The following is a 12,748-nucleotide window of genomic DNA, read 5'->3' as shown; positions in this document are numbered from 1 at the left end:
GAAAGCGCCTAATGAGAAACAAAACAACTACATATAGACGCAATAAAACTACAGAAAGACATAAAACAACCATAAAAAGACAAACAACTACAAAGATAAACCTAAACCAAGTTTAAAATTCTGCAAAACTATTAAAAAGAGACCCGAAAGAACTATAAAAGCACCAGAGCAAAGACTCAAAACTTCCTTTCTGTCTCCTTTAACAATCTTCCTCTCCTTTACGTTCCCCTTGCTGTTTTCTGTTTCAGGGATAAAGACGAGGAGGTTTCTCTCACTCAGAAACTAGAGGACATCAAAAGCAACTTTAACAGTTTACGACGGTACGAATCACACTCTCTCTGCGATTGAAACACTAATCGATGACCAAGATAACATCATGTGTACTTCTACCTGTTCAGGATGATCAAGGAGGCCCAGAAGGAGAAAGGAACAGATGACTTTTTGGGGAAAGTGGTCCTGAAACTACAGGTATCAATTCTTATTCTTATATCTGCTATATTACTTTTCGTCCCGGTGTAATATAACATGTATTTTCTCGCTGTAGGACCTCCACTGTACTGAAGACAACTGGTACAATCTGGAGCCGAGGACAGAGACGTATCCCGACCGCGGGCAGTGCCATCTGAACCTCAAGTTCATCCATAAAGCGGTAAAGAAAATCAAATCAAGGTTTATTTATAAAACACATTTAAAAGCGATTTTTGGTCGAGGCAAAGTTCTGTACATGTAATAAAAACACATTACTACAATCACAATAAAAAAAAAAAATGACAACAGATATAAAAAAAAACAGGGAAAAGCAGGAGTCGTGCTCCGCTCTGACTCGAAGGCCAGAGAGAAGAAGTGAGTCTTAAGAGTAGATTAAAAAACCCCTAGGGTCTGGGCCGACCTCACGTGGAGGGGCAGAGTGTTCCAGAGCCTATAGGGCCAGCTGCTGCGAAGGCTCGGTGCCCTCGGGTTTAGAGCCTGGTCTTGGGCTCTATCAGCAGCAGCTGGTCAGCAGACCTTAAGGCTCTGGCTGGGGTGTAGCTCTGGAGGAGTTCGGCTACATAGGCCGGAGCCAGCCCATTCAGGGCTTTGAAAACAAATAAAATGTTTTTAAAATCGATTCGGAACTGAATTGGAAGCCAGTGTAGTGAGGCCAGAATTTGGAGAAAAGAGCATATTAGCTAAAAAAAGACACAAAGACACTTAAAACGTCTATGGAAACGGGTGGAACTACCACAAAGACACTTAAAACGTCTATGGAAAGGGGGGGAACCACCACAAAGACACTTAAAACGTCTATGGAAAGGGGTGGAACTACCACAGAGACACTTAAAACGTCTATGGAAAGGGGTGGAACTACCACAAAGACACTTAAAACGTCTATGGAAAGGGGTGGAACTACCACAAAGACACTTAAAACGTCTATGGAAAGGGGTGGAACTACCACAGAGACACTTAAAACGTCTATGGAAAGGGGTGGAACCACCACAAAGACACTTAAAACGTCTATGGAAAGGGGTGGAACTACCACAAAGACACTTAAAACGTCTATGGAAAGGGGTGGAACTACCACAAAGACACTTAAAACGTCCATGGAAAGGGGTGGAACTACCACAAAGACACTTAAAACGTCTATGGAAAGGGGTGGAACTACCACAAAGACACTTAAAACGTCTATGGAAAGGGGTGGAACTACCACAAAGACACTTAAAACGTCTATGGAAAGGGGTGGAACCACCACAAAGACACTTAAAACGTCTATGGAAAGGGGGGGAACCACCACAAAGACACTTAAAACGTCTATGGAAAGGGGTGGAACTACCACAAAGACACTTAAAACGTCTATGGAAAGGGGTGGAACTACCACAAAGACACTTAAAACGTCTATGGAAAGGGGTGGAACTACCACAGAGACACTTAAAACGTCTATGGAAAGGGGTGGAACTACCACAAAGACACTTAAAACGTCTATGGAAAGGGGTGGAACTACCACAAAGACACTTAAAACGTCTATGGAAAGGGGTGGAACCACCACAAAGACACTTAAAACGTCCATGGAAAGGGGTGGAACCACCACAAAGACACTTAAAACGTCTATGGAAAGGGGTGGAACTACCACAAAGACACTTAAAACGTATATGGAAAGGGGTGGAACCACCACAAAGACACTTAAAACGTCCATGGAAAGGGGTGGAACTACCACAAAGACACTTAAAACGTCTATGGAAAGGGGTGGAACTACCACAAAGACACTTAAAACGTCCATGGAAAGGGGTGGAACCACCACAAAGACACTTAAAACGTCCATGGAAAGGGGTGGAACTACCACAAAGACACTTAAAACGTCTATGGAAAGGGGTGGAACTACCACAAAGACACTTAAAACGTCTATGGAAAGGGGTGGAACTACCACAAAGACACTTAAAACGTCTATGGAAAGGGGTGGAACCACCACAAAGACACTTAAAACGTCTATGGAAAGGGGTGGAACCACCACAAAGACACTTAAAACGTCTATGGAAAGGGGTGGAACCACCACAAAGACACTTAAAACGTCTATGGAAAGGGGTGGAACTACCACAAAGACACTTAAAACGTCTATGGAAAGGGGTGGAACCACCACAAAGACACTTAAAACGTCTATGGAAAGGGGTGGAACCACCACAAAGACACTTAAAACGTCCATGGAAAGGGGTGGAACTACCACAAAGACACTTAAAACGTCTATGGAAAGGGGTGGAACCACCACAAAGACACTTAAAACGTCTATGGAAAGGGGTGGAACCACCACAAAGACACTTAAAACATCCATGGAAAGGGGTGGAACTACCACAAAGACACTTAAAACGTCTATGGAAAGGGGTGGAACTACCACAAAGACACTTAAAACGTCAATGGAAAGGGGTGGAACCACCACAAAGACACTTAAAACGTCTATGGAAAGGGGTGGACCTACCACAAAGACACTTAAAACGTCCATGGAAAGGGGTGGAACTACCACAAAGACACTTAAAACGTCTATGGAAAGGGGTGGAACCACCACAAAGACACTTAAAACGTCTATGGAAAGGGGTGGAACTACCACAAAGACACTTAAAACGTCTATGGAAAGGGGTGGAACCACCACAAAGACACTTAAAACGTCTATGGAAAGGGGTGGAACTACCACAAAGACACTTAAAACGTCTATGGAAAGGGGTGGAACCACCACAGAGACACTTAAAACGTCTATGGAAAGGGGTGGAACTACCACAAAGACACTTAAAACGTCTATGGAAAGGGGTGGAACCACCACAAAGACACTTAAAACGTCTATGGAAAGGGGTGGAACCACCACAAAGACACTTAAAACGTCTATGGAAAGGGGTGGAACCACCACAAAGACACTTAAAACGTCTATGGAAAGGGGTGGAACTACCACAAAGACACTTAAAACGTCTATGGAAAGGGGTGGAACTACCACAAAGACACTTAAAACGTCTATGGAAAGGGGTGGAACCACCACAAAGACACTTAAAACGTCTATGGAAAGGGGTGGAACTACCACAAAGACACTTAAAACGTCTATGGAAAGGGGTGGAACCACCACAGAGACACTTAAAACGTCTATGGAAAGGGGTGGAACTACCACAAAGACACTTAAAACGTCTATGGAAAGGGGTGGAACCACCACAAAGACACTTAAAACGTCTATGGAAAGGGGTGGAACCACCACAAAGACACTTAAAACGTCTATGGAAAGGGGTGGAACCACCACAAAGACACTTAAAACGTCTATGGAAAGGGGTGGAACCACCACAAAGACACTTAAAACGTCTATGGAAAGGGGTGGAACTACCACAAAGACACTTAAAACGTCTATGGAAAGGGGTGGAACCACCACAAAGACACTTAAAACGTCTATGGAAAGGGGTGGAACTACCACAAAGACACTTAAAACGTCTATGGAAAGGGGTGGAACCACCACAAAGACACTTAAAACGTCTATGGAAAGGGGTGGAACTACCACAAAGACACTTAAAACGTCTATGGAAAGGGGTGGAACCACCACAAAGACACTTAAAACGTCTATGGAAAGGGGTGGAACTACCACAAAGACACTTAAAACGTCCATGGAAAGGGGTGGAACCACCACAAAGACACTTAAAACGTCTATGGAAAGGGGTGGAACCACCACAAAGACACTTAAAACGTATATGGAAAGGGGTGGAACTACCACAAAGACACTTAAAACGTCCATGGAAAGGGGTGGAACCACCACAAAGACACTTAAAACGTCTATGGAAAGGGGTGGAACCACCACAAAGACACTTAAAACGTCTATGGAAAGGGGTGGAACCACCACAAAGACACTTAAAACGTCTATGGAAAGGGGTGGAACCACCACAAAGACACTTAAAACGTCTATGGAAAGGGGTGGAACTACCACAAAGACACTTAAAACGTCTATGGAAAGGGGTGGAACCACCACAAAGACACTTAAAACGTCCATGGAAAGGGGTGGAACTACCACAAAGACACTTAAAACGTCTATGGAAAGGGGTGGAACTACCACAAAGACACTTAAAACGTCTATGGAAAGGGGTGGAACCACCACAAAGACACTTAAAACGTCTATGGAAAGGGGTGGAACCACCACAAAGACACTTAAAACGTCTATGGAAAGGGGTGGAACTACCACAAAGACACTTAAAACGTCTATGGAAAGGGGTGGAACTACCACAAAGACACTTAAAACGTCTATGGAAAGGGGTGGAACTACCACAAAGACACTTAAAACGTCTATGGAAAGGGGTGGAACTACCACAAAGACACTTAAAACGTCTATGGAAAGGGGTGGAACTACCACAAAGACACTTAAAACGTCCATGGAAAGGGGTGGAACTACCACAAAGACACTTAAAACGTCCATGGAAAGGGGTGGAACTACCACAAAGACACTTAAAACGTCCATGGAAAGGGGTGGAACTACCACAAAGAGACAAAACGTGACAGAAAATGTCCTCAATAGGAACAAATATGATAACAATGAGACAAAAAGTTACTTCAAAGAGACAATAAATCACAACAAGTAGACAGAAAGTTACTCTGTTGTGATTGGTCAACCGCTTAGAGATGTCCCGCCCCTTAGCTTATGTTGGAGCGCTAGCCAATAGAAGCGCCAGTGACACAAAGTGATGTCACTATGTGACCGCATTTTGGATAAAAAAGACACAGACACTTAAGACGTCTATGGAGAGGGGTGACACTACTGTACCACAACAGAGACATCAATTCTGACAAAGAGACGTAAAACAAATCCAAATCTAAAGAACAAAACATTTATAAAACAAAATGAACTCAAAAAGCAAAGATTTGATAATAAAGAGACATAAAGTTACTCTGTTGTGATTGGTCAACCGCTTAGAGATGTCCCGCCCCTTAGCCTATTACTTACATGTGTTGGAGCGCTAGCCAATAGGAGCGTGAGTGTTCTGTATTGATGTCTCTATGTTCAGAAAGTAAACAAAGGGGTCCAACAGAGGCGTTTCATAGGGATTTTACTGTTTGCAGGCCGTTTACATGCACACAAACCCATAGATCTCACTACAGGAGAGGGGACACCCCCAAAGAAGAACAGGGTCTATTTCAAATGTTCGTGTTCTGGTGTTTCTTGGTGTAACAATGTGTGTTTTCTGACAGAGAGACGGGACACTGAGCGCCGGTCGCAGTCCGTACATCAACTACTGCGGGATCCTACAGCAGTTTGTTCAGGCTTACATCTCCAAGCAACAGGTACAGGACACACACACACACACACACACACACACACACACACACACACACACACACACACACACACACACACAGACACACACACACACACACACACACACACACACACACACACACACACACTCACACACACACACACTCACACACACACACACACACACACACACACAAACACTCACACACACACACAAAGACACACACACACACACACACACACACACACACACACACTCACACACACACACACACACACACACACTCACACACACACACACACACACACACACAAACACTCACACACACACACACACACACACACACACACACACACACACACACACACACACAAACACTCACACACACTCACACACACACTCTCTCTCTCTCTCTCACACACACACTCACACAGACACACACACACACACACACACACACACACACACACACACACACACACACACACACACACACACACAATAAAGTCAGCCTGAAGCATCCTTTGTGCTCCAGTCGATCCTCTCGGTAACACAGAGCTGAATCCAGATCAAATGCACGCTTTGAGCAGCTCTCACTGATCCTTCTGCTATGTTCAATGTTTGTTGTTTGTTGTTCATGTGTTGTGTCTTGATATGTTTATGTTGATGTTACACATGGAGCTGCTGTGATGTAAGGAGCATTTCAGACTTGATCTGACCATTAAGGTATTATCGTATCATATCGTAGTGGTGGGAAGTAACTAAGTACATTTACTCAAGTACTGTACTTAAGTACAATTTTGAGTTATTTTACTTGAGTATTTCCTTTTTATGCTACTTAGTACTTCTCCTCTACAGTTCAGAGGTGCATGGTGTACTTTTCCTCCACTACATGTATTTCATACCTTTAGTTACTTTACAGATGTGGATGAATGATGTGAAATATAATCAAGTGTTAAATCAGACTTTAGTTCCACCTGGAGTAAATCCACCAGCTACCCTGCAGTATACAAAGTCATTCAGACTAGCTGCACCTTTACCAGCTTTGAGAACACTTTCATGATCAATCATTATAAAACATATCATATCTATTATTCTGAAATGGACCAATCTGCACAATGACTACTTTTACTGTCTTTCACTATATTTTGATGAGAATACTTTTCTACTTTTACTTGAGGAACATTTGGAATGCAGGACTTTTACTGTAACAGAGTATTCCTACACTCTGGTACTTCTACTTTTAGTCAAGGACAAGATCTGAGTACTTCTACTTTTACTCAAGTACACGATCTGAGTACTTCTACTTTTGCTCAAGTACAAGATCTGAGTACTTCTACTTTTGCTCAAGTACAAGATCTGAGTACTTCTACTTTTACTCAAGTACAGGATCTGAGTACTTCTACTTTTACTCAAGTACAAGGTCTGAGTACTTCTACTTTTACTCAAGTACACCATCTGAGTACTTCTACTTTTACTCAAGTAAAAGACCTGAGTACTTCTACTTGTAGTCAAGTACAAGACATGAGTACTTCTACTTTTACTCAAGTACAAGGTCTGAGTACTTCTACTTTTACTCAAGTACAGGATCTGAGTACTTCTACTTTTACTCAAGTACAAGGTCTGAGTACTTCTACTTTTACTCAAGTACACCATCTGAGTACTTCTACTTTTACTCAAGTAAAAGACCTGAGTACTTCTACTTGTAGTCAAGTACAAGACATGAGTACTTCTACTTTTACTCAAGTACAAGGTCTGAGTACTTCTACTTTTACTCAAGTACAGGATCTGAGTACTTCTACTTTTACTCAAGTACAAGGTCTGATTACTTCTAATTTTACTCAAGAACAAGATCTGAGTACTTCTACTTTTACTCAAGTACAAGGTCTGAGTACTTCTACTTTTACTCAAGTACACGATCTGAGTACTTCTACTTTTACTCAACTACAAGACCTGAGTACTTCTACTTGTACTCAAGTACAAGACATGAGTACTTCTACTTTTACTCAAGTACAAGGTCTGAGTACTTCTACTTTTACTCAAGTACAAGATCTGAGTACTTCTACTTTTACTCAAGTACACGATCTGAGTACTTCTACTTTTACTCAAGTACAAAACATGAGTACTTCTACTTTTACTCAACTACAAGACCTGAGTACTTCTACTTGTACTCAAGTACAAGATCTGAGTACTTCTACTTTTACTCAAGTACAAGATCTGAGTACTTCTACTTTTACTCAAGTACAAGGTCTGAGTACTTCTACTTTTACTCAAGTACACGATCTGAGTACTTCTACTTTTACTCAAGTACAAGATCTGAGTACTTCTACTTTTACTCAAGTACAAGACCTGAGTACTTCTACTTGTAGTCAAGTACAAGACATGAGTACTTCTACTTTTACTCAAGTACAAGGTCTGAGTACTTCTACTTTTACTCAAGTACAGGATCTGAGTACTTCTACTTTTACTCAAGTACAAGATCTGAGTACTTCTACTTTTACTCAAGTACACGATCTGAGTACTTCTACTTTTACTCAACTACAAGACCTGAGTACTTCTACTTTTACTCAAGTACAAGGTCTGAGTACTTCTACTTTTACTCAAGTACAAGGTCTGAGTACTTCTACTTTTACTCAAGTACAAGATCTGAGTACTTCTACTTTTACTAAAGTACAAGATCTGAGTACTTCTACTTTTACTCAAATACAAGATCTGAGTACTTCTACTTTTACTCAAGAACACGATCTGAGTACTTCTACTTTTACTCTGACCATTAAAGTACTATCGTATCGTAGCATCACATTAAAGTAACTTCTCTCTCTCTCTCTCTCTCTCTCTCTCTCTCTCTCTCTCTCTCTTTCTCTCTCTCTCTCTCTCTCTCTCTCTCTCTCTCTCTCTCTCTCTCTCTCTCTCTCTCTCTCTCAGGGCTCAGCTCCGTGGAAAGGCGATCTTTGCGGCGAGGCTCAGACGCTGCTGGAGTTTTACGCCACGCAGAACGACCTCTCACCTTTTCTGCAGGACCTGGCGTGAGTTTAAGGAAAAACATTCACACAAAATGATCGTCTGCATATCAGTGACTCAGTTCCCTGTTAACCCTGAGGAGTCGACATTGTTTGTGTTATCCAGAGCACAAATAATATCATTTTCAAAATCAGTTTGTATGTTTTATTCTCATTTGTACAGAGCTACAGTGTAGATATGTCGATTGAAATCTTAGGCTCCTCCCACAGAGCAACACAATACAACAGATCAAATAGTGCAAGTCTATATACAAGTAATTGGAATATGAGTTGCACAAGTTTTTATCAAGAATATAAATGACATAGGGGTTTTCTATTTCTGTCTTATCATGTCATAGCACCTGCATCTGTACTCTGTATTTTCTCCTGTTATTGTGTGATGTGAGGGAAAACCAATAAATAGAATAGAATAAAGTGTTCAAAAAGAAAATAATATAAAGTGTGTGTGTGTGTGTGTGTGTGTGTGTGTGTGTGTGCGCCACACAGGAAGTGGGTGGCGTACAGTAAGCTGTATCAGAGTTTGGAGGTGGACTCCTCTGTTCTCCTTCAACAGCTCACCAGCGTGGAATACCACTGGCACCAGCAGGAGCTCCCAAGCCAGCAGGTACACAAATACTTTGTTCCTGTACTTAAGAACATTTCTCTGGTCTCAGTACTTTACTCCACTACTTATTTTTCTGACAACTTTTTACTTTGATTTCTTACATGTTGAACTCAAATACCTGTACTTTCTACTTCTTACATGTTGAACACAAATACCTGTACTTTCTACTTCTTACATGTTGAACACAAATACCTGTACTTTCTACTTCTTACATGTTGAACACAAATACCTGTACTTTCTACTTCTTACATGTTGAACTCAAATACCTGTACTTTCTACTTCTTACATGTTGAACTCAAATACCTGTACTTTCTACTTCTTACATGTTGAACACAAATACCTGTACTTTCTACTTCTTACATGTTGAACTCAAATACCTGTACTTTCTACTTCTTACATGTTGAACTCAAATACCTGTACTTTCTACTTCTCACATGTTGAACTCAGATACCTGTACTTTCTACTTCTTACATGTTGAACTCAAATACCTGTACTTTCTACTTCTTACATGTTGAACTCAAATACCTGTACTTTCTACTTCTTACATGTTGAACTCAAATACCTGTACTTTCTACTTCTTACATGTTGAACACAAATACCTGTACTTTCTACTTCTTACATGTTGAACTCAAATACCTGTACTTTCTACTTCTTACATGTTGAACACAAATACCTGTACTTTCTACTTCTTACATGTTGAACTCAAATACCTGTACTTTCTACTTCTTACATGTTGAACTCAAATACCTGTACTTTCTACTTCTTACATGTTGAACTCAAATACCTGTACTTTCTACTTCTTACATGTTGAACTCAAATACCTGTACTTTCTACTTCTCACATGTTGAACTCAGATACCTGTACTTTCTACTTCTTACATGTTGAACTCAAATACCTGTACTTTCTACTTCTTACATGTTGAACTCAAATACCTGTACTTTCTACTTCTTACATGTTGAACACAAATACCTGTACTTTCTACTTCTTACATGTTGAACTCAAATACCTGTACTTTCTACTTCTTACATGTTGAACTCAAATACCTGTACTTTCTACTTCTTACATGTTGAACTCAAATACCTGTACTTTCTACTTCTTACATGTTGAACTCAAATACCTGTACTTTCTACTTCTCTCATTTTCCAAACAGGCTGGTTCCTTTAGTCTGAATGTGTGTTTGGTGGCGTGATCATTATTATTTAGAGTCATTGCGCGCCTATTGATTTGAACACGATCCGTGTATCCATCATTTCCTGCTCTTCTCTAAAGAAGTGGGACCAATGAAAACGTTGTCATGTTGCCGTTGGTCACCATGGAAACATTCATTAGCTAACAATGACATTATTGTTCTATTAATATAAAGGGAGGTCAGGTACTCTTTAAAACAGCTGCTAGTTATGGGTACTTTTTACTGAAGTACATTTCAAAGCCTCTTTACTTTGACTTGAGTAAAGAAGTTTAGTCAGTACTTCTACTTTTACCAGAGTATTTTGAAACACGAGTATCTGTACTTCTACTTGAGTAAAGTGTGTACTTTAGCCGTCTCTGGTATTCACCCTCTGTCTGAAACCAGTGCCCAAAAAATGTAATAAATAACATATGCACGTTGAGTATCTAAATGCATACATACAAACAATATGAAACATATAGAATAAGTTAGAATACCCTCTTATGAATTAACGTACTAGTATATAAACTACAGTAAACATACTGTATACATAATACGTATACATATACAATACATACATAATAATAGAATACATTCTAAAAGTGTGTATATGTAAAAGTATTTTTTATTATCCTTATATATCTCCTTTTTTTTACCTACTTTGCAACTTACTTTTTTAGATTGTTTATCAGGTAGGTTTACACGTACGAGGAATTTGAATTGATGTCATGGTGCATACAAACAGCAATTAAAAACACAAGTAGAGAACAGAAAAATATTTAAAATATATAGTAAAATATAACAGTGTTTCCATAGCGATCGCACCAACAGATACCAAAGCAGATTCCTTGTATGTGTTCACGGACATGGCAAACACTCTGATTCTGATCCTGGATTTCCTTCATGCTTTAAAGAAAATGAGTTTATATCACGGTGCTTTTCTGTGTTTACAGAAGCAGGAGCTGGGCGACTCTCTCCACGGTTTCCTGAAGTACGGACTGTGTCTGGTGTCCAAATACAGAGACATCTTCCCCCCCAACCCCCAAAACACTCCCAAACTACACACTCTGCTCAGGTACACACACATGTGGTAACACTTTACATTAAGGTACTCACCATCAACTAGTTGCTCATTCACATATTAGAGTCAAACTACTAGCTTATTGGTTATGAACAAGACTTCACTTTAAAATAGGGAACATGTTCTGAGTTAGAAAAAACACATTTTGAGTTATAGACACAATTAACACCTGACTTGTTACATAACAATAGATCATATTGGTTAAGTGTTATTAAGGTTACTATTCTTTTTAGGCCCATATTGAGCAGAGCATATTAAGACCCAAACTCATGCACAACAACTTCCTTACTTACAATAAATCAGCACTAATTAGAGGATTATTGAGGAAAAACTCTAAACTAATGGCTTAGTACTCTGAGAATATGGCCATGTAGAATAAGGCATTAATACGTGTTTGATACTGACCAATAAAGAGCCAGTATACTGCTAACTGTTAATTAACTAATTAATTAACTACTAGTTTATTTGTGTACCTTAATACAAAGTGTGAGCAAACATTATCATGTCAGTCAGGATTTTGAGAAAAAGTGAGAATTTCGAGAAAATTGTAGAATTTTGAGGAAAAAGTGAGTTTTATGATTTTGAGAAAAATATAGAATTTTGAGAAAAAGTCAGAATTTGGTGATTTTGAGAAAATGTGAGAATTTTGAGAAAATGTGAGAATTTTGAGAAAATGTGAGAATTTCGAGAAAAAGTCAGAATTTGGTGATTTTGAGAAAATGTGAGAATTTTGAAAAAATGTGAGAATTTCGAGGAAAAGTCAGGATCTTTAGATTTTGAGAAAAAGTCCGAATTTGGAGACTTTGAGAAAAAGTGAGAATTTTGAGGAAAAGTGAGATTTTGAGAAAAAGGTAGAAATTTGTGATTTTGAGAAAAAGTGAGAATTTTGAGTAAAAAGTAGAATTTGGAGAAAAAGTAGAATTTTGACAAAAAGTCAGAATTTGGAGATTTTGAAAAAGTCTGAATTGTGTCCATCTCGTGACTGTAAGCCCTTCTCTGTATATCAGCATAACAATATGTGTTTCTACGTATTCCTCCGTCTGCTGATTTTCTTAGAGAATCAGTCATAAATTCAATTTTTTTCTTTACGCTCTGTTTTGCGCTCCTTATTTTAACTTGGTTTATAATTAATAATTT

General features: G+C 39.6%; 1 protein-coding gene across 1 annotated transcript in view; it reads left to right on the top strand.

The window, feature by feature from the left end:
• Positions 1 to 12,748, top strand: part of unc13d (unc-13 homolog D (C. elegans)) — a 54,409-nt gene that overhangs the window by 9,898 nt on the left and 31,763 nt on the right. Inside the window, exons 10-16 of the mRNA XM_079660553.1 lie at positions 249 to 320; positions 399 to 468; positions 545 to 649; positions 5,671 to 5,763; positions 8,664 to 8,764; positions 9,245 to 9,362; positions 11,484 to 11,605. Coding sequence (XP_079516679.1) covers positions 249 to 320; positions 399 to 468; positions 545 to 649; positions 5,671 to 5,763; positions 8,664 to 8,764; positions 9,245 to 9,362; positions 11,484 to 11,605 — 681 coding nt within the window. The remainder of the gene's footprint in view (positions 1 to 248; positions 321 to 398; positions 469 to 544; positions 650 to 5,670; positions 5,764 to 8,663; positions 8,765 to 9,244; positions 9,363 to 11,483; positions 11,606 to 12,748) is intronic.

This window comes from Notothenia rossii (assembly GCF_949606895.1).
Source record: "Notothenia rossii genome assembly, chromosome: 11".
Lineage (NCBI taxonomy): Eukaryota > Metazoa > Chordata > Actinopteri > Perciformes > Nototheniidae > Notothenia > Notothenia rossii.
Note: the sequence above shows the minus strand (reverse complement) of the source record. Positions and strands in the feature narration are given on the sequence as shown.